Here is a 25,378-nt window from a genome sequence, read left to right as displayed (position 1 = left end):
TGACGTTGCGCAGCCATGTTGACAGGATATGCAGGAGGAGTTGCCACTTCCGCCACCGCCACCCGGAGATTACTCAGCTCAACTCGTAGCCTGGAGATAAGTGGCTGAAACCCGTAGTCTCCAGGTCACACCCGGTGTGGTGGCGTCCCTGGGAGCAGGAGGAGGTACAAGAGAGAAGAAGCCAGATAGAAGTTACGTGACCGTTGTAGAGGGCCCGCGCTCTTCCGCGGTAATCAGTTTATCTGTTGTGGGAAAGAGCGCAGGGCTTGGTGTGACTAACCTGATGCAACTGCCATCAAGCTGGCCCTGCATGCAAGGGGTTAAGTAAGCATCCCCTATTGTATATAGGCAGGAGTCAATCAACGACTGAGCCACTTGTGCTGAAGCAGGGATATCCTTAAAAACCTGACCTGTTAGTGGCCCTTCAGGACTGGAGTTGGCCTCTCCAGTATTATGGTATCCTGACATGCCTGTGGGCTGTGGGCAGTAGAAAATGTGATGGATTCATGGAATGGCCTCCCAGCAGAGGTGGTGGATTCATGGAATGGCCTCCCAGCAGAGGTGGTGGATTCATGGAATGGCCTCCCAGCAGAGGTGGTGGATTCATGGAATGACCTCCCAGCAGAGGTGGTGGATTCATGGAATGGCCTCCCAGCAGAGGTGGTGGATTCATGGAATGACCCCCCAGCAGAGGTGGTGGATTCATGGAATGGCCTCCCAGCAGAGGTGGTGGATTCATGGAATGGCCTCCCAGCAGAGGTGGTGGATTCATGGAATGGCCTCCCAGCAGAGGTGGTGGGCACTAATGCAGCAAGAGGATCCAAACATTCTTGCGGTAGACTTAAGTCTATTGTAAATATGAACGTAACGTGTATATATATATATATATATATATATATATATATATATATATATATATAATGGTGAAAAACAGAGTACTACTACTAAAAAAAATGGAAATAAAAAGATATCTGTAGGTGATTTGTTTATTATCATAGCTGGCGGAGGGGTAGAGGTCAGATTGCACGTGGGAACGATGGATCATTGATCAGGTTGGCAATAAATTGGGGAAGGTGTTGCTAGGCTACAGTGGCCGGGCTGGTCAAAATGAAAGTAAATAAGGCACCTGGCCCCGATGGCATACATCCAAGAGTTCTCAAGGAGTTAAGCTCAGTAATAGCCAAACCATTATATTTAATATTCAAGGACTGCTTTTCCACAGGCTCTGTACCACAAGATTGGCGGTAAGCAGATGTGGTGGCTATATTTAAAAAGGGAGCTAGATCACAACCGGGGAATTACAGACCTGTAAACCTGACTTCAATAGTGGGGAAACTATTTGAAGGTTTAATACGGGATAATATTCAGGAACACCTAAAGGAAAACAAAATCATTAGTAGTAGTCAACATGGATTTATGAAGGATAGATCTTGCCAAACTAACCTTATTTGTTTCTTTGAGGAGGTAAGTAGGAACTTAGACCAGGGTAATGCAGTTGATGTGGTCTACTTAGATTTTGCAAAGGCTTTTGATACGGTTTCACACAAGAGGTTGGTGTACAAAATAAAGCAAATTGGACTCGGTAAAAATACATGCACCTGGATTGAAAACTAGATTGAAAGATAGACAACAGAGGGTTGTAATAAAGGGAACTTTTTTAGGTTGGGCTAAAGTCATAAGTGGAGTACCTCAGGGATCGGTACTGGGACCCCTGCTTTTTAACTTGTTTATTAATGACCTTGAGGTTGGCATCAAGAGCAGAGTCTCCACTTTGGCTGATGATACTAAATTGTGCAATGTAGTAGAATCAGAGCAGGATGTAATTTGTCTCCAGAAGGACTTGGAGAGACTGGAAACTTGGACAGGTAAATGGCAGATGAGGTTTAATACAAATAAATGTAATGTTATGCTTTTGGGAAGCAAGAATAAATAGGCGACTTACACATTAAATGGGGATAAATTAGGGGAATCCTTGATGGAGAAGGATTTAGGAGTGCTGGTAGACAGCAGGCTTAGCAATAGTGCCCAAAGTCATGCAGTAGCTGCAAAGGCAAACAAGATCTTCTCTTGCATTAAACGGGCAATGGATGGACGGTTAGTAAACATAATTATGCCCCTTTATAAAGCATTAGTAAGACCACACCTTGAATATGGAGTACAATTTGAGGCATTCTTTGCACTCTCTCTAGAGACATTCTGGAACTAGAGAGAGTGCAGAGAAGAGCCACCAAATTAATAAAGGGGATGGACAATCTAAGTTATGAGGAGAGGCTAGCTAAATTAGATTTATTTACATTAGAAAAGAGGCGTCTAAGAGGGGATATAACTATATACAAATATATTCGGCGACAGTACAAGGAGCTTTCAAATGAACTATTCATCCCAAGGGCAGTACAAAGGGCACAGGGTCAGGCCCTAAGGTTGGAGGAAAGGAGATTTCACCAGCGTCAAAGGAAAGGGTTCTTTACAGTAAGGGCAATTAAAATGTGGAATTCATTACCCATGGAGACTGTGATGACAAATCTTTTTAGAAAGGAAATTTATACAGGGATATACCAAATAAGTAAACATGGGAAGGATGTTGATCCAGGGAGTAATCTGATTGCCAATTCTTGGAGCCAGGAAGGAATTAATTTCTCCCCTTATGAGATATCATTGGATGATATGTCACTGGGGTTATTTGCCTTCCTCTGAATCAATAAGGAAGTATAGATATAGGATAAAGTATCTGTCGTCTAAATTTAACATAGGTTGAGCTTGAGGGACGCATGTCTTTTTTCAACCTCATCTACTATGTAATATACAGTACTAATCTACTATGTAATATATAGTACTAATCTACTATGTAATATACAGTACTAATCTACTATGTAATATACAGTACTAATCTACTATGTAACTATGTTTCTAATAAAAGCTGTGGCCATTTTCTACCCCAACTCTGGAGTCTTTGTCTGATTGGTTATGGGTTGGGTTGTTTAGGAACCGAGGGTTTAATTTGAGACCTCCTGACGTCAGATACAAAGTAGCACATTTCCTGAGCTTAATAAATATTTCTCTATTGTGCAAACAGTAGCTCAGCATAGTATATTCCTTAGATATTTCACTTTATTGCTTGTGTGTACATAACAATCTGTGGAGAGAGTTTTCTGGGATTCTCGCATCCCTCAACTTTCACATTTGTATTGCAATACATAAGTGTACAATTGATGTAAACCAGGGGCGGCCAATGCCAGTCCTCAAGGGCCACCAACAGGCCAGGTATTGGGAATATCCCTGCTTCAGCACAGGTAGCTCAGTCATTATAACTGAGCCACTGATTGAGCCACCGGTGCTGAAGCAGGGATATTCCCAATACCTGGCCTGATGGTGGCCCTTGAGGACTGGCATTGGCCGCCCCTGATGTAAAGTATTCAGTGCCGTACAGGGTAAAAAAAAAACACAAAGAAATTCAATAAAAAATAAACATGTCAATATTACATTATAGCTTAACCTTAAATATAATAAAATCTTAGAAAAACAGAGTAATCAAATGTAGGTGTATAGTACGTGACACGGTTCGACATTCATAATCTTGGCTTTTAAAGCCACCAACCCCAGAAGCATGTGTGAGTTTACCTCTATTGTTTAAAAAAAAAATCATCTCTAGCTTCTGAGGTTACCACGGTAACCTTTACACGCACTGGGCTCTGGGGAGAGCTTCATTTTAACCTCCCGGACACATAATATGGGAACCGCTTATATCAACTGAGTAGAGCATCATATCTAAAAAAAAATAAAAACTGCCATGGAAAGAGCAGGAAGAAATATCCTAAAATGAGTAAAAAAAGAAACTGGCGACGAGCACGGACAGGGGCTTGAAAAATCACAGCTAATCCTTTATCACAAGATTGCAGAGCCCTGTCTGTGATATAACTCGTGAAAGAATAGTAAGGCAGGGGCTGCAGGAACAGAATGGGACCTTTCCCCGTCACTGCGCTGCAGCCGTTCAGCCACCAAGGACAGCCGCCGCCGCACGTTTCGCCTCCTACGGTAAGTGATTAGCTTTAGCATTCGAGGTTTACTTTAGGGGTTTTAGGGTAAGGGGGTAATCATTCATTTTTTTCAGATAATGGGTAGGGTTAGGGGAATGGATTATGGTTAAACTTTTATGGGTAAGGTTAGGGTAATAGTTTATGGTTAAGCTTTTTAGGGTAACGTAAGGGAAATGGATTAAAGTTGAGATTTTTAGGGTTAAGAGTACGGTTAGGAGTTTGATGTTAAAGATTAGAGTCAGCATTAGGGGTTAAGGTTAGGGGTTTTAGGCCGAGGGATTACGGTATACTGTACATGACCTTGGCGGCTAAACGGTGGCGTGCCTGAGACAGAGCGGTGGTGGTGGCGGCTAACGGTGGAGCGCCTGACACAGCCGCCATCACCACAGCTCTAACGGTGGAGCGCCTGACACAGAGTGGTGGCGGCGGCGGCTAACGGTGGAGCGCCTGACACAGAGCGGTGGTGGCGGCGGCTAACGGTGGAGCGCCTGACACAGAGCGGTGGTGGTGGCGGTGGAGGCAAAAGATTCTTGAGCGCAGCAGGTATGTGTGTCAAAGGCCATCGCCTAGATTTTATCCCTTAGAGGCCCCAGGGAAACGTGGAAACGTTTCTATCCTGCATTCCCACTCAGGCTCTGTCCCAGGATCCTGCGGCAGGAAGCCGAAGGTCAAAGCTCTGCCTGTGTCTGGCCCTGGAATATGTCTGTCCATCGGGAGGTGTCCATGAAGATAGTGGAGGTGCAGTGGTACATCCAGCGGCTGGGGAGGGCCCCCTCGCGGGTCCAGACATCTGTGCTGCATTCGTAAGACTCCATCACCACGCTGTACTCCCGTGCCATGCCGTGCCAGTGTCCCCCCGTCACATAGAGGCGAGGCCCCAGGGAGGCCATTCCTCCGTTCTCATGAAGGGTATGGAGCAGCTGCACCTGGAGAAGCAGGAGGGAGGGGAAGAGAGAGATGGGATTCTGGCCTGTGAAGCCTCCTCCCAGTGCTGGGGAAGGGTTTGGTCCAATTTTATTTAAAAAAAAACAGGACAAACATTTACTCCAGCACAGGGAAGCTGCTCCAGCACAGGGAAGCTGCTGCAGCACAGGGAAGCTGCTCCAGCACAGGGAAGCTGCTCCAGCACAGGGAAGCTGCTCCAGCACAGGGAAGCTGCTCCCGCACAGAGAAGCTGCTCCAGCACAGGGAAGCTGCTCCAGCACAGGGAAGCTGCTGCAGCACAGGGAAGCTGCTGCAGCACAGGGTAGCTGCTCCAGCACAGGGTAGCTGCTCCAGCACAGGGAAGCTGCTCCAGCACAGGGTAGCTGCTCCAGCACAGGGAAGCTGCTCCAGCACAGGGAAGCTGCTCCAGCACAGGGTAGCTGCTCCAGCACAGGGTAGCTGCTCCAGCACAGGGAAGCTGCTCCAGCACAGGGAAGCTGCTCCAGCACAGGGAAGCTGCTCCAGCACAGGGTAGCTGCTGCAGCACAGGGAAGCTGCTCCAGCACAGGGTAGCTGCTCCAGCACAGGGTAGCTGCTCCAGCACAGGGAAGCTGCTCCAGCACAGCAGAGCACAGGGTAGCTGCTCCAGCACAGGGAAGCTGCTCCAGCACAGGGAAGCTGCTGCAGCACAGGGAAGCTGCTCCAGCACAGGGTAGCTGCTCCAGCACAGGGAAGCTGCTCCAGCACAGGGAAGCTGCTCCAGCACAGGGTAGCTGCTCCAGCACAGGGTAGCTGCTCCAGCACAGGGAAGCTGCTGCAGCACAGGGAAGCTGCTCCAGCACAGGGAAGCTGCTCCAGCACAGGGAAGCTGCTCCAGCACAGCAGAGCACAGGGTAGCTGCTCCAGCAAAGGGTAGCTGCTCCAGCACAGGGAAGCTGCTCCAGCACAGGGTAGCTGCTCCAGCACAGGGTAGCTGCTCCAGCACAGGGAAGCTGCTCCAGCACAGGGTAGCTGCTCCAGCACAGGGTAGCTGCTCCAGCACAGGGAAGCTGCTCCAGCACAGGGAAGCTGCTGCAGCACAGGGAAGCTGCTCCAGCACAGGGTAGCTGCTCCAGCACAGGGAAGCTGCTCCAGCACAGGGTAGCTGCTCCAGCACAGGGAAGCTGCTCCAGCACAGGGTAGCTGCTCCAGCACAGGGAAGCTGCTCCAGCACAGGGAAGCTGCTCCAGCACAGGGTAGCTGCTCCAGCACAGGGAAGCTGCTGCAGCACAGGGAAGCTGCTCCAGCACAGGGTAGCTGCTCCAGCACAGGGTAGCTGCTCCAGCACAGGGAAGCTGCTCCAGCACAGGGAAGCTGCTCCAGCACAGGGAAGCTGCTCCAGCACAGGGAAGCTGCTGCACATCCTTTCCAATGGGAGAAGATGGTGAAATATGTAAAAAAAAAAGGCCAAAAATAAATAAAAAACTGCTGAGCATTTCATGGAGGGATTGCAGGTAGGACTGGTGTAATAGCCAGACTATTAGTAACGCGATTTCTTATAAACCCGTTTCCTGCAACACACAGAACTGAGGATCTGCAGAATATTGCTCCATTAGCCCAATATCTGCTACAGATCCCTGCAGAACATCACTCCATTAACCCCATCACTGCTGGAGGCCACCGGAAGCCTCCCCCCCCCTTAACCCCTGCCTCACCTTCTTCCACAGGTTGGCTTCGGGTAGGTACATATACACCTTCTTAGTGTTGTCAGCGATGAGGTACACCGCACCCCCCACCGCAGCGCAGCAAGGAGACGACAAGTACTTTGGGATGAACGGGGACGCGATGACACTCCAGCCGTCTGCATGATACAATGACACGAGGCCTCTGGTTACATATTTATAAAAGGGTGACTCCTGGCGCCATATTCCCTTACTGCATATGTAGCACGCATCATTAAGCTGAGATAACGCAAGAAATAACGCATGCATCGAGGAGATAACGCAAGAAATAACGCATGCATCGAGGAGATAACCCAAGAAATAACGCATGCATCGAGGAGGTAACGCAAGAAATAACGCATGCATCGCGGAGATAACGCAAGAAATAACGCATGCATTGAGGAGGTAACGCAAGAAATAACGCATGCATCGAGGAGATAACGCAAGAAATAACGCATGCATCGAGGAGATAACGCAAGAAATAACGCATGCATTGAGGAGATAACGCAAGAAATAACGCATGCATTGAGGAGATAACGCAAGAAATAACGCATGCATTGAGGAGATAACGCAAGAAATAACGCATGCATTGAGGAGGTAACGCAAGAAATAACGCATGCATCGAGGAGATAACGCAAGAAATAACCCATGCATCGAGGAGATAACGCAAGAAATAATGCATGCATCGAGGTGATAACGCAAGAAATAATGCATGCATCGAGGAGATAACGCAAGAAATAACGCATGCATTGAGGAGGTAACGCAAGAAATAACGCATGCATCGAGGAGATAACGCAAGAAATAACGCATGCATTGAGGCGATAATGCCAGAAATAACGCATGCATTGAGGAGATAACGCAAGAAATAACGCATGCATTGAGGAGATAACGCAAGAAATAACGCATGCATTGAGGAGATAACGCAAGAAATAACGCATGCACCGAGGAGATAATGCAAGCGTTCTCATTGTTTCCAGTAGCGGTCGTGAGAAACATTGTGGTAACAACAAGGCAGCATGCGTAAATAGCAGTAATAAAACCTGCTAACAGCTGGAAATTGATATTGCATTACCCAAGAGACTTTATAACAGAAGGTGACCTTTCGCCGCAGCCATTCAGCTGCCAGGGACAGCCAGCCGTGTGCCGTTTCGCCCCCAAGCTAAGTGATTAGCATTAGGGGCTTTAGAGTGATGTGGTATGGTTAAACTTGTTAGGGGTTTTAGAGTAAGGGTTAAGGTTAGGGGGATACCTTGGCAGCGAAACGGACGATGGCTAAATGTACCAGTGGCAGCGGAAGCAGCAGAATATCCTAGACAAGGGGTGGCCAACTCCAGTCTTCAAAGGCTACCAACAGGTCAAGTTTTAAGGATATCCCTGCTTCAGTACAGATGGCTCAATCAGTGGCTCAGTCATTGACACAGAGACAACAAGAAGTAAAGGACATGACAGAATAGATAGGGATGGGAAAATAGCAAGGGGTCATAGAGGTAGAATGGGGGCAGGTCCGTGTTTGGCAAGCAGGGAGACACCCATATTAAATACAGATAATACTAGCAAACTTCTAAAGACTAAATCCAATTGGCGCGGAAAGGAAGGAGCAGATAAGATAATGGTACAGGAACACAATATGGTGAGCGCAAAAACGAAAGAAAGGGAAAACGCAATTAGTACACTCATATAGTGTGGCATATATCAACACAATATATAGAAAACATGGGAGTGGAGGGGAAGGTAGGTATATAATTCATAAACCACTCACACGGCCATGTGTGAGAGTCTGCCCATCACATAATTCACAGCCCCGTCTGGATGGTCACTCACAAGGTCACTGCTGGTGGAGGTGATCTCACGGGAAAAGATGGAAGAAAAAGGCACTGTCAGTGTATGTCACTGATAAGCATGGGCGTCCGCAGGAGGGGGCAAGGGGGGGGCGCTTGCCCCCCCCCTGGATCCAGGGCCGCCAACAGCGGGGGACAGAGGGAACTGGCGTGACAGGATTTAGCACGCTCACGATGTGCAAGGAAGCGCGCGCATCTCTGCAAAAAAAAAAAAAACCTCCCTTGTCTCCTGATTGGCTGGCGCGTGTTGGCACGCTGCCAGGATTTTTTTTTTGGGCCCTCGCAAGCTCTATCTGAGCTTGCATATCGAGGCCCGCCCTTTCCTGCATGGAGCAAGTCAGGTGACTACTGCTACATGCCACTCTCGCTTCCCCCTTGTCCTCCTGCTCTGATTCCCCCCCCTGCTCCGATCCCCCCATTCCAAAATCTTCCCCCTGCTCTGGTCCCCCCCGATTCCCCCCCCTTCCCGTTCCGATTCCCCCCCTGCTCCGGTCCCCCCTTCCCATTCCGATTTCCCCCTGCTCAGGTCCCCCCCCCGTTCCGATTCCCCCCTGCTCCGGTCCCCGTCCCCCCCCGTTCTGATTCCCCCCTGCTCCGGCCCCCCCGTTCTGTTTCCCCCCCTGCTCCGATTCCCCCTTGTTGCGAGTGTCTGAGTTTGTGTCTGAGTGTGTGTGTGTCTGAGTGTGTGTGTCTGAGTGTGTGTGTGTGTGTGTGTGTGTGTGTGAGAGTGTGTGTGTGTGTGTGTGTGTGTGTGTGTGTGTGTGTGTGTGTGTGTGTGTGTGTGTGTGTGTGTGTGTGTGTGTGTGTGTGTGTGTGTGTGTGTGTGTGTGTGTGTGTGTGATCAGGGGGGGAGGGAATGAATGTGAGGAGGGCGGATTCAGGGAGTGGGTTTGAGTCAGAGGGGGATAATTGATGGAGGGGGGAGAGTGAGGAGACAGGGGGTGTAATAGAGGAAATGAGGAAGAGAGGGGTGAGGGGGGAGAGTGAATGAAAAAGAGAGGGGGTAAGAAAAAGATGGGGCTACACCTTGGGACTATCTGCATTAGAGTGGCACCAGACAAGGTGTGTGTGTGTGTGTGTGTGTGTATGTGTGTGTGTGTGTGTGTGTGTGTGTGTGTGTGTGTGTGTGTGTGTGTGTGTGTGTGTGTGTGTGTGTGTGTGTGTGTGTGTGTGTGTCTGAGAGTGAGAGAGAGAGTCTGAGAGTGAGAGAGAGAGTCTGAGAGTGAGAGAGGGATTCTGAAGGGGAGGGAGTCTGAGGGGGGGAGTCTGAGAGAGTCTGAGGGGGAGAGAGTCTGAGGGGGAGAAAGTCTGAGAGAGTCTGAGGGGGAGAGAGTCTGAAGGGGAGAGAGTCTGAGAGAGTCTGAGGGGGAGGGAGTCTGAGGGGGAGAGAGTGTCTGAGGGGGGGGAGTCTGAGAGAGTCTGAGAGGGAGAGCCTGAGAGAGTCTGAGAGGGAGAGTCTGAGAGAGTCTGGTCTGAGAGGGAGAGTCTGAGAGGGAGAGTCTGAGAGGGAGAGTCTGAGAGGGAGAGTCTGAGGGGGGGGAGTCTGAGAGAGTCTGAGAGGGAGAGAGTCTGAGAGGGAGAGTCTGAGAGAGTCTGGTCTGAGAGGGAGAGTCTGAGAGGGAGAGTCTGAGAGGGAGAGTCTGAGAGAGTCTGAGAGGGAGAGTCTGAGAGAGAGAATCTGAGAGAGTCTGAGAGGGAGAGTCTGAGAGAGAGAATCTGAGAGAGTCTGAGAGGGAGAGTCTGAGGGGAAGAGTCTGAGAAAGTCTGAGGGGGAGAGAGTGTCTGAGGGGGGGGGGGGTCTGAGAGGGAGAGTCTGAGAGGGAGAGTCTGAGAGAGTCTGAGAGGGAGAGTCTGAGAGAGTCTGAGAGAGTCTGAGAGGGAGAGTCTGAGAGGGAGGGTGTGTGTGTGTTTGTGTCTGTCTGTCTGTGAATGAATACAGACACCAACCCACAGTCAGTCAGTCACCCATCCAAGTGTCAGTCAGTCACCCAAGTGTCAGTCACACACGAGTCAGTCAGTCACCCACCCAAGTATCAGTCACCCACCCCGTCACCCACACACCCCCCACACCCACTCTCTCTGTCTAGTTAAAATTATGCCCCCCCCCCCCCCCCGAAAACATTTCTGCGGACGCCCATGCTGATAAGTGACAGTGGTGGAAAGTAATAGCTATATATAAATTCCACTCACATGGCCATATGTGAGTGGGAGGCACTCAGAGAAAGTCCAAGCCTCTCTGCTAGATGGTAGGATCAAATCCTCTGATGTCACTCGTAAACATAATATGCCGTGAGGGTATAAAACGAAGTGAATTTATTCAAAAACATGCAACAATAAAAATGTACAAAATGCACGGTACATGAGTACACATAAAAGATGCTGCTGCACAGATGAACTCTGTAGAGGGAGAAAGGGGGTGGCCCGGTATTAAAGGGGTTGCACCCCATATGGCCATCCCCTGACCTCACCAGAGAGACAAGGGGTTAACTGGACTGTGGTCCAGGGATGAGGTTTGCACCTTGTTGTACCTTGAAAATGTATGTTCCCCTGTTCCCATGTTTCATTATAAGCCTGTATTTTAATGTTTTAAAGTGCGTTTCTGTATCTCCAGTTCTGGAGGTCGCAGAGAGTTCATATTTGGCCAATATGTGGAGTCACTGTAGGCATTAAAAACTGGCAAAGGTCGACCCACTGAGCCCACCAGAATGGAACTTATTAATATGTGTAGATATTAAAGTGTATATGTATTTTATTTTGGATCTGTTCTGAAAATGCAGACGCCATTTGCTAGGCTAATAGGTCATGAAGGGCAGACGGCTGAGTAGCCTAAGCACGGTGATCAAAAAGTAACTGCTTTGATTGTTTACCCAAAGTCTAGGGATTAAGTATTAATAATCAACAAACTCTGTTACCTGAGGGCATGGGTTAGTCTGTTAGTCTGTTAGTCTCCACATTAGGGAGTGGATACAGATAATTGTTCACCAATAGGCTGTATTCAATGTTAGGAATATGGTTGCACAGGTATATAAACTGTGTCAACCCTACAGTTTTTAGTTGTGCTGGAGTTGTGCTTCTGATACCATCTTGAATGTCACTGGATTGCTGGAGTTGTGCTTCTGATACCATCTTGAATGTCACTGGACTGCTGGAGAATTGCTAGCGGATACTTCTCCATTCCCCAACCCTAAGTAAGTGTTACCTTCTTGTCTGTTAATTGTACTATATTGCTGTATTCACCTTATTTAAGGAATAAATTATATTTGATTATATCTAAGCCTCGTTCAGTTCAACCCAGATATTTGGTGTTCATTATATCTTGTCATAAGCTACCGTGACAAACTCACAGCAGTTGTCCTTTGCAGTTCGTTCAGCGTGTGTCCTGACTTCCACGTCCAGAGGGTCTGGCAACGAATGGCTACTCAGGTCTACCTATGGGGGCTCACTGTGTCCAAAAGTCCTCCTCAGAACAACGCGTTTCGCTCGGTTAGCTTCGTCAGGTTTTGGAGGAGGGATCTGTGTTTCTTCTCAACACCATCAGCTGCTGCTGCTTCCCTCACCTCAGCACTATAGTATAGTGAGGGAAGCAGCAGCTGGTGGTAGTGCTGAGGTGAGAGAAGCAGCAGCAGGTGATGGTGTTGAGAAGAAACACAGATCCCTCCTCCAAAACCTGACGAAGCTAACCGAGCGAAACGCGTTGTTCTGAGGAAGACTTTTGGACACAGTGAGCCCCCGTAGGCAGACCTGAGTAGCCATTCATTGCCAGACCCTCTGGACGCGGAAGTTAGGACACACGCCGAACGAACTGCAAAGGACAGCTGCTGTGAGTTCATCTGTGCAGCAGCATCTTTTATGTGTACTCATGTACCGTGCATTTTGTACATTTTTATTGTTGCATGTTTTTGAATAAATTCACTTCGTTTTATACCCTCACGGCATATTATGTTTACGAGTGACATCAGAGGATTTGATCCTACCATCTAGCAGTGAGGCTTGGACTTTCTCTGAGTGCCTCCCACTCACATATGGCCATGTGAGTGGAATTTATATATAGCTATTACTTTCCACCACTGTCACTTATCAGTGACATACACCGACAGTGCCTTTTTCTTCCATCTTTTCCTGTGAGATCACCTCCACCAGCAGTGACCTTTTGAGTGACCATCCAGACGAGGCTGTGGATTGTGTGATGGGCAGACACTCACACATGGCCGTGTGAGTGGTTCATTAATTATATACCTACCATCCCCTCCACCCCTATGCTTATTACATAATTTTGCTTTATGAAACATTATATGAATATACTACCCTATTTCCTCGATTCTAAGACGCACCTTTTTTCCGATTTTCCCATGTCTGAAATTGGGGTGCGTCTTCGAATCGATGTATTAAAAAAATACAAAATAAAAAGTCCCCAGTACTAACCCCCCTCTTTTCACTTACCATGTTTCAGGAGAGGTCCCATGTCAGCGGAGGATGAAGCGGGCGGCAGCAGGAGAGGTCCCACGTAGGCATATGGTTGAAGATAGACAGCGGGCGGGAGTTCAGCGGCGGCGGCAGGACATGTACCAATTCTGCAGGTGAATGAAGATAAGAAGACAGCGGAAGTGCGGTGGAGGTGGTGGCAGGAGATCATAATAGCAGGAGAACTGAGCAGGAGCAGAGCTTCATGGGGGAACATCTGGGGATGAGCGCACTGTAACCGGAAGTCAGACACCGGTCAACTTCTGATGTTACAGTGTGCTCCTTCCCAGCTGCTACCCTATGCCACTCTGCTCCTGCTCTGCTCTCCTGCTGTTATGATCTCCTGCCGCCACCTCACGCCCGCTGTCTTCTTATTTTCATTCACCTGCAGACTTGGGCCCTGTTCTCCTGCCGCACACCTGCCCACTGTCCATCTTCAACAATCTGCAGACGTGGGACCTCTACTGCTGCCGCCACCGCCGCTTCATCCTCCACTGACATAGGACCTTTCCTGGAACATGGTAAGTGAAAAGGTAATTTTCCTCGATTGTAAGGGCCAAATCGATGGTGCGTCTTACAATCGATGGCGTCTTAGAATCGAGGAAATACGGTAATTGCGTTTTCCCTTTTCTTCATTTTTGAGCTCACCATATTGTGTTCCTATACTGTGTGAGGATCCTGGGAGATCCTCTTTTGGCTGAGCAGCAGTGAAGAATTGAGGCCAGTATTTTGGAGTTTATTGTATTCCTTTTTATTTCTGTTGGATGTCTATTTGAGTATTTCCTAGCAATTTAGGGATCATTTTAACCATCATTATCATTTTATAAGGAGCACCCCAGTTTATCTTTGTTTCAAGATAATAGTGCAGACTGAAAAAACCTTAAATGTTTAGTGCTACGTGTAATGGATGTGATCTTTGTGTCAACACTATAATAGTTGTGTGTTTAGATGTGAACTCAGCTTACAACTGTGGTGTAAATAGAACTATACTCTGATATGTATAAAATAATATGATTATGTTAATGTGACAGTATAGTATTACAAATGAACATTCATGGTGTTATGCACATCTTATACATATTTTGGGGCCATAACATTCAAGATCTCACAAGTAGGTGACTTGAATGTAATCAATAACATTCTTTGAGATGATCAGAAAGGATAAGCAACTCACATTTTCAAAACTAGTGCTGAACACGCACATACACCGTGAAAGGTATTCGTCGACAAATCACACGCAGCAAACATTCATACTTGTCCTACAATGGATTATCCACACTCCATAATTGTAGTGTGTCCGTGTTTGTGTGCGTGGGCATGTAGTGACTTTCATTTAAATCAACGACATGTGTGGATGTGCAGTTGTCCTCCAGTTTACACGCAATCATGCACATGCGCCCACAAAATGTTTTTTGGGGGTGCATGCGCTGAAGCACACACAACCATGGTTTCCCCACATCAGTTGGATGTAACAAAACTCATCTTTATTTTATGTAAGTGGAAATGGTTTTTCTAGATAAAGCTCGGACATATTTGCATGTTTTACATCAACATTATATGAAGTGCAACATCATCTTAAAGAGAATCTTTGATGTAACACAGAGGTGACATTGTTCAAATAGTGAGTAGGAAATGTTCATATACTGTATAATCTATCTGTTCTTGAATATTAAATAATGTCTTTAATTAATAATGATTTTCAAATCGTAGCGAATTTGTTATTACATTCTTAGTACATGTATTGTACAATTGAACAATATAAAGTTTCTACTATATACACTGGCGACACACTTTATTCGAGCTCGGCTAGTCCCACGAATTCGGGTATACCCGGGTGTATTGAGGTTTGTGACTGTTTTCTGCCCGAGTGCATTGGGTTATTTTCCAAGCAGGGATTGAAGCATTTTATTCCCACTGGCTGCAATACTGCACAGTATATATATATATATACTGCATTACAATTCATGAATTTATGCCATCTGGTAGACACTTGAAGCATTGCAGCCTATTAAATCCTAATCATTATCATTTAACAGATCAGCCGCCCGTCAGCCAGGCATGAACCCAGGCTGGGAAGGCAAACGCAACGGGGCTTGTCAGAGGTGAGGAGCGGCGCATTCCAGGAATCTGCCAGGTACATACTGGGTATTTGCTCGAATAAAGTGTGTCGGTGCAGTATGTCATTTTATATTCAACTGTGACAAACAGAGAAACAACATTTGCAATATTGAGGGACATTGGCAATCTTGAAAGGGAATTAGAGCTCACTGAGCAGGCCCTTGCTTTGACTAGTGGTGCAGATGGTGGCGCTTTTAGTGAGGAGCAGGTAGGTAGCTTGGTTGCTGTTAGTGAGGAGCAGGTAGGTAGATGGGTGACAGTTAGAAGGGGAAGCAGGGGCAATAGGGAGAGGCAGGTCGTTTCTGAGCTGACACATCCCAATAGATTTGCCATGTTGAGTGAAGATATTGGGACTGTCGGGGCAGAAATGGCAAGGCTGGGGGAGACTAATTCCTCTAGCAGCCAGGGGAATAGTTCCTCCAGCACAGTGGGGACTCAGGATGCTCAGATACAAAGAAAGACTGTGGTGGTAGGGGACTCCATTATTAGGAAGGTAGATAGGGCAATCTGTTGCCGTGACCGCATGAACCGAACAGTTTGTTGTCTCCCGGGTGCTCGGGTTCGGCACATTGCGGATCGGGTAGACAGATTGTTGGGGGGGGCTGGGATTGACCCGGCGGTCTTGGTACATGTTGGCACCAATGACAAAGTTAGAGAAAGATGGAGGGTCCTAAAAAATTATTTCAGGGATCTAGGCCAAAAGCTTAAGGCAAGGACCTCCAAGGTAGTATTTTCTGAAATACTACCAGTGCCATGCGCTACCGCAGGGAAACAGTCAGAGATCAGGGAGGTTAATGCATGGCTAAGAAAGTGGTGCAGGAAGGAGGGGTTTGGGTTTTTAGAGCACTGGGACTTTTCTGAGAGGTGCCATCGATATTCTAGGGACGGATTGCACCTCAATGAAGAGGGATCTTCTGTGCTAGGGGGGAGAATGCTAAAAAGGTTGGAGGAGATTTTAAACTAGGATGGAGGGGGGAGGGGAATGAAACAGATAATGAACTAAATGGAATAGAGGAGGATACAAGGTGGTATGGAGGTAGAATGTGGGCAAGTGCAAGTTTGACAAGCAGTGAGATTCCCATAGTAAATACAGATAATACTAGAAAACTTCTAAAGACTAAACAAAGTGGGAGCAGAAAGGAAGGAGCAGACAAGATAATAGTACAGGCTGAAAAAAAACAGAAATGCATGCTTGCTAATGCAAGAAGCCTGACAGATAAAATGGGGGAACTTGAATTAATAGCTGCAAGGGAGCAGTATGATATCATAGGCATTACTGAAACATGGTGGGATGAAACTCATGACTGGGCAGTTAGTTTAGAGGGTTATTCTCTTTTTTGGAAGGATCGAGCAAATAGAAGAGGAGGTGGAGTATGTTTATATGTTAAACTGGATCTAAAACCTATTATAAGGGAAGATGTTTATGAAGGGAATGGTGAAAATGTAGAGACTTTGTGGATAGAAATTAGCAGTGGAGGTAAAAGTATAAAGAAAATGTTTGTGGGAATATGCTATAAACCACCAAATATCTGTGAGATTGAGGAAGCTAAAATACTTTTTCAAATGGAGAAGGCATCAAAACTGGGTCATGTTTGCATAATGGGGGATTTTAATTATCCAGACATAGACTGGGGCAATGAGATTAGCGTTACAACAAAAGGAAACAGGTTTTTGGGGGTGCTTAAAGACAATTATATTACCCAAATTATTGAGGAACCAACCAGGAGAGGGGCAATACTGGATTTGGTAATATCAAACAATGTAGAAGTAATAACAAATATTCAAGTATGAATTTGGGTAACAGTGATTATAACATGGTCTCATTTGAAATAAATTATCACAAAAAAACAGATTACTTTGGTTCAACAAAGACATTAAACTTTAGAAAGGCAGATTTTAATAAACTGAGGTCAAATCTAGTAGTAATACATTGGGATGATGTTTATGTAGGAAAAATGTAGAAGATAAATGGGCAGTCTTTAAAACATTGTTAGAAAACCACACTTATAAGTGTATACCCTTGGGTAATAAGTATAAAAGAAATGACTAAATCTGTGTGGCTAAATAAGCAGGTAGGGGAGGAAATGGACAAGAAGAGGAAGGCGTTTAGATTCTTAAAGTCAGAAGGGACGGTGACATCGTATCAGAATTATAAGGAATGTAACAAAAATTGCAATCAAATGAGCAAAAATGGATAATGAAAATAGGATTGCAATAGAAAGTCAGATAAAGAAAGAGTTCTTTAAGTACCTTAATAACAAGAAGATTAGAAAAGAAAATATAGGACCCTTTCAGTGAGAGATGGGCAGGCAGATTATTAGAGATAAGGAAAAAGGTAAGGCAGTTGATGTGGTCTACGTAGATTTTGCAAAGGCTTTTGATACGGTTCCACAAGAGGTTGGTGTACAAAATAAAGAAAATTGGACTCAGTAAAAATATATGCACCTGGATTGAAAACTGGTTGAAGGACAGAGGGTTGTCATAAATTGAACTTTTTCAGGTTGGGCTAAAGTCGTGAGTGGAGTACCTCAGGGATCGGTACTGGGACCCCTGCTTTTTAACTTGTTTATTAATGACCTTGAGGTTGGTATCAAGAGCAAAGTCTCCATCTTTGCTGATGACACTAAATTGTGCAATGTAGTACAATCAGAGCAGGATGTAATTTCTCTCCAGGAGGACTTGGAGATACTGGAAATATGGGCCGGTAAATGGCAGATGAGGTTTAATACAGATAAATAATATATGTAAGGTAAGGTTATGCATTTGGGAAGCAAGAATAAACAGGCAATTTACAAATTAAATGGGGGTAAATTAGGGGAATCCTTGATGGAGATGGATTTAGGAGTGCTTGTAGACAGCAGGCTTAGCAATAGTGCCCAATGTCATGCAGTAGCTGGAAAGGCAAACAAGATCTTATCTTGCATTAAACGGGCAATGGATGGAAAGGAAGTAAACATAATTATGCCCCTTTATAAAGCATTAGTAAGACCGCACATTGAATATGGAGTACAATTTTGGGCACCACTCCTTAGAAAAGACATTATGAAAATTGAGAATGAGCAGAGAAGAGCCACCAAATTAATAAAGGGGATGGACAATCTAACTTATGAGGAGAGGCTAGCTAATTTAGATGTGTTTACATTAGAAAAGAGGGGTTATGATAACTATATACAAATATATTCAGGGATGATACAAGAAACTTTGCAAATAACTATTCATCACAGGGGCAGTACAAACGACACAGGGTCATCCCTTAAGGTTGGAAGAAAGGAGATTTCACCAGCAACAAAGGAAAGGGTTCATTACAGTAAGGGCAGTTAAAATGTGGAATCATTACCCATGGAGACTGTGATGGCAGATACAATGGATATCTTCAAAAAAAGGTTGGATATGTTTTTAGAAAGGAAAAGTATACAAGGTATACTGTACCAAATAAGTATACATGGGAAGGATGTTGATTCAGGGAGTAATCTGCCAATATTTGGAGCCAGGAAGGAATTAATTTTTCCCCTTATGAGATATCATTAGATGATGTGTTACTGGGATTTTTTGTATTCCTTCCTCTGGATTAATATACAGTACTGTAAGTACAAATATACGATAAAGTATCTGACATCTAAATTTAGCATAGGTTGAACTTGTTGGATGTATGTCTTTTTTTCAACCTCATCTACTATGCAACTATGTTTTATATATATATATAAATAATCTGAGGCTCCTCGAGTTCTGGCATTTTTGTATTTGAATTGGAAAATTAGTTTTCTGACTCGAATATCCGAACAAACTTTTAACGTTGTGAAATTCAGATTTCAAACCAAACAAACATGCCCATCGGTATGATACAGAGACCTTTATATAGCATGGTGTGCACATCCATCTGACCTCGGAAGACACCGTATGACCCATTCAAGTTAATGTAGGAGTTTGATAAAAGAGAGCAGTTTTGTAGAAAGGGTTTCTTTTTAGATGGTGTCAGTGGGAAGGATAATTTAGCAATAAGGTTCCGATTATCTGAAGGGTTGGTGTGAAGCCCCTGCTGGTACCTGTAGCTGGGTTGTAGCACTGTAGGGTCAGCGCGTTGTACTTCATGGCACAGGAACCAACCAGATACAGTTTTCCGGAGCACCCCACGGCACTGAAGTTGCTTACATACTTGTGAGCAGGGCTAACTCGTGACCACGTTGCACTGTAAGGGTCATAACACTCTACCTCTACCACCTCCTGCAAGGTTCCTAGGAAGGAAGGAAGGATCAAAGGTTATTACTTGACTCCTCACCTCAATAATCTTTCATATGTAACTAGAAATGTGCAGTCCTAGGGGTACCAGCCCTAGGGGCTAGAACCATACTATTGGCTGGAATCTACAGAGGGATACTGAAGGCCTGACCGAGTGATGCACTGAAACCCTCTCAGTGCTGGGATCCTCTATCACCCTGCATTGAAGATCCAAAGCTCCACTCGATTAATGAGTGCAATTACGAGAGGAACAGTGAGAAGGCGAGAAGCTGTGTGCACCTTGTGGGTAAAACCCTCATACCAATTAAAATCTTTATCCCTGGATAATCAAATTGGTTGGGAGGTGCCAGCTGAGCTGTTCAGTCCCTCCTGAAGAAGTGAACTAGAGATGCACTACAATATCTGACCTCCAAGGACATATATTTCTCCATTCAGAGAGGCACTGCCATGGTTGGTTCGTGGGTTCATCATAGGAGAGATTGGTCTCCAGATCCCCTCGTTCAGCACGAAGCGCCAGCACTGCCGTGTTGACCAGGAATCATCCCGAGACCCCCGGGAACCACCTGTGGAGGAGGTACAGAGCCCATTAAACCCTCACCCGATGATCATCTACGTGTGAACCTCTCATAAATAGCATTTACTAATCTACAGTATACAAAGCATGCTGCAGGAAGGAACGCTTTCACTGCTGGAATCATCTATTTCCAAGCGTTGAAGATACAGAGATCCACTCGATTAACATGTGCGATCACGAGAAGAACAGCTCGCCCCACTAACTCTCCCCACATTAGTATCACTCTATAATCCTCCCACTTAAAGAAGCTCGTTCTTTTTTTATAGAGAGGTTTGCTAAATGTTCCTTGCTAATTCCCCATCTTTGCTAGAGACTTGCAGAACATAGTTACATTGCCCTTTTTCCTGCTAAACCTCACTCGTTTATTTAGAGGGATATCACTCGATTATATCCTAGAGACCGACCTGAGTACTACTTCATACTCACCTGTGACATACACATCATTGTTGAGCGAAGTGATGGAGAATCCCCACTTATTATAATCTGGGAAATCAGGGAGAGCCATCCACATTTCTGCCACAGAGGGAAGAGTCCATCACAACAGGCAAATATACGTATATAGCACATACACTACCTCCTATTCTTTGCAGCGTTACCCGAACCCCTTCTTGGTTAAAGGTAAGCTCTCAACAACAGTACTCAACATTTAGGCCCACATTTACTAAACAGTGCTACTCCATAAAACACCTTCTGGGCTGGGAGACACCTTACAGCCCCATTTAAGAGAATTGGACGTAAAAGGCTATATTTACTAACCATACTGATCCTAGAGAAGTATATATTCCATAACACCCAGGGAAAAGGAGGACAGGAGGAATGTAAACACAAAGAACAATAAAACATTGTGATACCACTGAATGGATGAACTAGATAGTTTACAAAGCTTTTGAAACATTTATGGGTACAGATGTAGCTGGCTTCATTTCCCCCTCTGGTGGTACAAGGTGGGACGTGTTGTGATTTTGTGCACCAACACTGCCATTGAATAGTTTGGAAACTCTGGCATAGTCTACGTTTTAACGAGATATGTTGCGTTAGCTTGTGGAACAATGTCACACACTACATCTGTACATAAAGGCATTTTTAATGTGCCCAAAGTATTATATTTGCTGTTGAGGGTTGGATAGAACATTCCTTTCTGTGCCCCGTACATCTAAATGTCTACCACTGCCTACACCTAATAAGGGTCGTTGGGTGCATTGATACATTGACCTCAATGAGTAGATAGTAGATATAATGATAACAATAGTGACAAGTTTCAGATTTAGAAACAGAAACCCAGAATAAGCAAATATAGGAACTCACAGTGAAGAACATGAATTTCTTACAGTATATAGCAGAAAAAGATAGAACCACTCTTGTTGCACTACGTGAAAAAGGGCCTGTGACGGTGAGGGGGTAACCAGCCCATTAATAAAGGTATTATGCCCGGCTGGTTACCTCTTATCCATATTTGGGGTTTTAGAGTGTCAGCTCTTGAACCTGTCTGTCCTACATGAAATGCATATGCTTGTATGACAAAAATAATTTATTTGTGTTTTACCTTTCCAGGAGTGCTAACCAGTGGAGATTCTCAGGCTATGAATTTCAAGGGTGGGGGGGGGGGGGGGAGTTGCGGTAAAAGTGTTGTCAGATTGTGTCTAGGTAGCCGGGGTCCAGAATTGCTGGCCATCCCAAAAATGTATCCGGAATCAGGTAAGATTCCCGGTGACATATAGACACATCACTCCCGTCAAAATCCTCCCTTGAAAACAGTTACGTGACTCACCGCCAGGTTTCCCTGCTTCAGCACAGACTAGAAAGGTAAAGGGGGGCATAGGGATGTGTGTATCCCAGGTACAGTCAGGGGTCTCTAAGTTAGTAAGGGTCCCCCTGTATATGCCAGTATAGAGGTTCTGGGGGTTACTTCAACCATATATGAAGTTGCAAGTTTTTATGAAACCTAAATCCTATTTTCATTAAAGGAAGGAGATACAGCTCTGAGAATGAACCTAAGCATTTTTAGTTCTAACTGAGTTTGTTTTTTTCTTAAGGGAATGAGCTACAGCTCTGGGAATGAACCTAAACATCTTTTCATTTTACTTTGGGACTTAGAAGAAAAATTCTGAAAAATATTTTGTGTTTCATAAATGTGTAATAGCCCAGAAGGCTAAGAGGGCTACGTCAGGTTTGCAGTGTGTGAGGGATATTACTAGTGGGAATAAAAGTATAGAGTCCCATTCTACCCCTCATAACCAAAAGACTTAGGGGGCTATGCACTAAACTCAATGCTTTTGCGTCCAGATGAAAGAAAAAAGCACGTCCGTTAAAAAGTGAGGTCGGGGACGCGATTCACTAAGGCCTTGTGCCCAATATTTTAATGTACGTGCTCAAAACAGCCACAGCGTACGTGTTGCTTTTTCCCCCTGCTAGCGTTTTTAACCTTCACGTACGCTAGCTGATAGAAAAAAGCCGCTTGTAACATTTGCATGGTGATTCTGTATCTCCATGCAAGGCTGTTACAGGCGATCGTACACTAAATAAATACATTTTTATAATAGTGTACATGAGCAGGGGGTCTTCTGAGCTGAACCGCATTGGTTTCAGGTCCGGGGGCCCCTACTTCAGGAGATACAGGCCCCGTTATGGGGTGCCGGTATCCCCTGCACTTTCAAGCACCCGCGTCACGTGACCGGGATATTTACATTTTGCAGGGGATACCGGCACCCCATAACGGGGCCCGTATCTCCTGAAGCAGGGGGTCCCCGAGGCTGAAACCAATGCGGTTCAACTCTGGAGACCCCCTGCTCATCTACACTACTGTCAAAACACACATAACAATAAACAATCATTCCTTACCGTAGCGGCTATTCGCTATGGTAATGAAGCTGCATTCTTGGACATTTTAATAATAGTGTGCGGAAGCAGGGGGTCCCCTGAGCTGAACCGCATTGATTTCTGCCTCAGAGACCCCCTTCTTCCCGAGTTACAGGCCCCGGTATGGGGCATCGGAGGCCAATGTCCCCTCCAACGTTGAGTATTGTAAGGGTTTATTATTTTATGGTTAGCTTTGGATTGGTTCCAGTGCTTCCGGGTCGCCTGGATTTCAGTGAGTGGGCATCTAATGGTAATTAAACAAAAGAAAAGTTTATTATTTTTACTTTTACAGGTTTGTTTGATTTTTATTCATGTCTTTTATTTTTTCATTCCCATTTAATGCCCCTGAATGTATCTATGTCCCTATGGATATACATACATTCACAGACACTAAATGGGTGTATTCTATGTGATTTTTGGATGTAAATGCATTGTTTTTTATGCTCTATTATTGTCCCTGTGTGTTATGTATATCTATCTATATGGATAGACATACAGGGATAATAATTCATTGTTTTGCTAATGTTTATGTTCTTTTCATATATGTCTAATGTATTTAGCAGCTTTATTTATACATTGGTGTGAATAATGTAATTTGTATTTAGTTACAGGTTATTTTTAATGGCTTATTTCTGGTAGTTAGATTGGAATGATGGTGGTTACTTTCAATTAGAATTCTTTTGACAATGGTTTGGCTTTAGGAATTGAATAGGGAATTGTATAATTGATTTGGATTGGATTGTAATTGGTTTAGGAAATTGATTAATTGATTGATGGTAAATGTATTTATGTTGCTTAGTTTCTATTTGATTTTCATGATGGCATTGGTGGTTAGGGGACATTGTTCAGAGTGTATTTTATTTTTACATATATTTTGCATAGTGTTACATGATGCATAGATTAATTGCATCATGTACACACTCAATGCAATTGTGTGACATTTCATATACATTTGTGTAGCTGCTGGTTTGTTGGTTTATTTTTACAAGTGTTGCTGGATTAATTGTAACATGCAATGTGGTGATTTTAAGATTAAGAATTCATGTTTTTATTTATGCATTTTTTATGTGTTTCATAATGGGCAAATAATCTATTATCTATATCTGGATAATAGTTATTTTGCACATTATTGTACTGTATGTGTTGGGGGGGAGGGGGGGATTGATGTATTTAATGTATAGGTCAGGTTTATTTTTTTTTACATACAGGGTTGGTTCCTTTTGGTCTGCGGGAGACCTCTGGAGACCACCAGAGGTCTCCTCGGGCTTTCCACGGGTAGCAGGCTGGAGGTGTCCACGGGGGATACCTGCGGGGAAGAACCGGTGACCCCACGTGGGGGCACCGCGGACCCATAGGGTCCACCCGTGGGCCCACAGACCCCCGTAGGAACCACCCGAGGCCCCTCAGACACCTGTGGGTCTGACCCGGGGCCCCCCAGACAGCCGCGGGCCTACCCGTGGAGACCCCATTGTGGCCCACGGTGACCCGCGGAGACCACCTGGTGGACCAAGGCGCCAGGCAGGGACCACCGATAGGCCTCCAGACCCTGTTTGAAACCAGGTGCTTGGCTACTGTAGGTCTGTGAGGTGACCTGTCAGGCTCACCGGGGACTCCCGTGGGCCTGGGGTATTAACCCTGTATGTAAAATAATAAATCATGTATTTATGGGGGGGGGCACAGGGGGTGGGTTATGTATAGAATAAATATAATGATGTTTATTGTGGGGCTGTGTATTGTTTTTCTTGTGGGTACTGGGGGTGGGGGAAGGGGGTATTGGCCCCAAGGGTATGTGGGTAGGCCTCCCACCTGGGTTAGTGGGTGAGGGTGGTTAGGCCTCACGGGATGGGTAGTGGGGGAGGGTATTTACTGTAGGCCTCCCGCCTGGGTTAGTGGGTGAGGGTGGGTTAACCCCTTAATGACGGTAGCGGTTAATGACCGCTAAGGTGATTAAGGGGTTAGGGGCTATTTTTATTCTTGTGTATGGTTTGCAGCACCGGAGGGGGCATGGGCAGGATGAAGATGAGGATGAAGACGGCCTTCATCGTTGGTGCCTGTAAAAGGTAAGTGTAATATGTATTTACTGTATTTATTGAAAGTTATATGTATTTAACATGAGAAAATGCATTATTATCCATATGTGGATAATAGTAATTTTGCCCATTACTGTACTGTATGTGTTAGGGGGGTGTATCTAGTTATAAATATTGTTTATTATTTATGGAGGCGCAACATTGGTACCGCAGGCCCGCGGGTACCCCGGGACTCCCACAAGGACCCCCGCACTCCCGCAGGGACCCCCGCTTGTTGAGCCGGGGACCCCCGGACCTCCGCGGGGTAAGCTGGGGACACCTGCTGGCCTGTTGTATGGGTTTTGCGCATACAAAAATGTAAAGCAAGAAATGTTTCTAAGTCCAGCTTTTTTTGCGGCTACCTTGAGTTGACGTGGGTTTCTTGAACGCAACTTTCGCGTACGCTAAGGTTGCGTAGCTTAGTGCATCCCGCTGAAGGGCACAATTTCACGCAAACAGGGTAACGAACGAGCAAAGTTGGACTTGCAAAGTGCCTCTTTGCATGGCTTAGTGAATCGTGTTCAGCGCAACATCACATTCTAAGAGCACTTGGCGTTCTTAAAACGAC

The 25,378-nt window shown here is 45.5% G+C and overlaps 1 protein-coding gene across 1 annotated transcript in view; it reads right to left on the bottom strand.

Moving 5' to 3' along the window:
* Positions 1–3,377: 3,377 nt before the first annotated feature.
* The window catches only part of KLHL30 (kelch like family member 30), a 56,279-nt gene continuing 34,278 nt past the window's right edge, over positions 3,378–25,378 (bottom strand). The window contains exons 4-8 of the mRNA XM_075569516.1: positions 20,312–20,398; positions 19,719–19,874; positions 19,119–19,307; positions 6,653–6,798; positions 3,378–4,960 (exon numbers count right to left, since the gene is read on the bottom strand). Of these exons, the coding sequence (XP_075425631.1) occupies positions 4,703–4,960; positions 6,653–6,798; positions 19,119–19,307; positions 19,719–19,874; positions 20,312–20,398 (836 nt within the window). The 3' untranslated portion in view covers positions 3,378–4,702. The remainder of the gene's footprint in view (positions 4,961–6,652; positions 6,799–19,118; positions 19,308–19,718; positions 19,875–20,311; positions 20,399–25,378) is intronic.

The sequence above is a fragment of the Ascaphus truei genome, chromosome 14 (genome assembly GCF_040206685.1).
Source record: "Ascaphus truei isolate aAscTru1 chromosome 14, aAscTru1.hap1, whole genome shotgun sequence".
NCBI lineage: Eukaryota > Metazoa > Chordata > Amphibia > Anura > Ascaphidae > Ascaphus > Ascaphus truei.
This window is presented reverse-complemented; position numbering and strand designations above follow the sequence as displayed.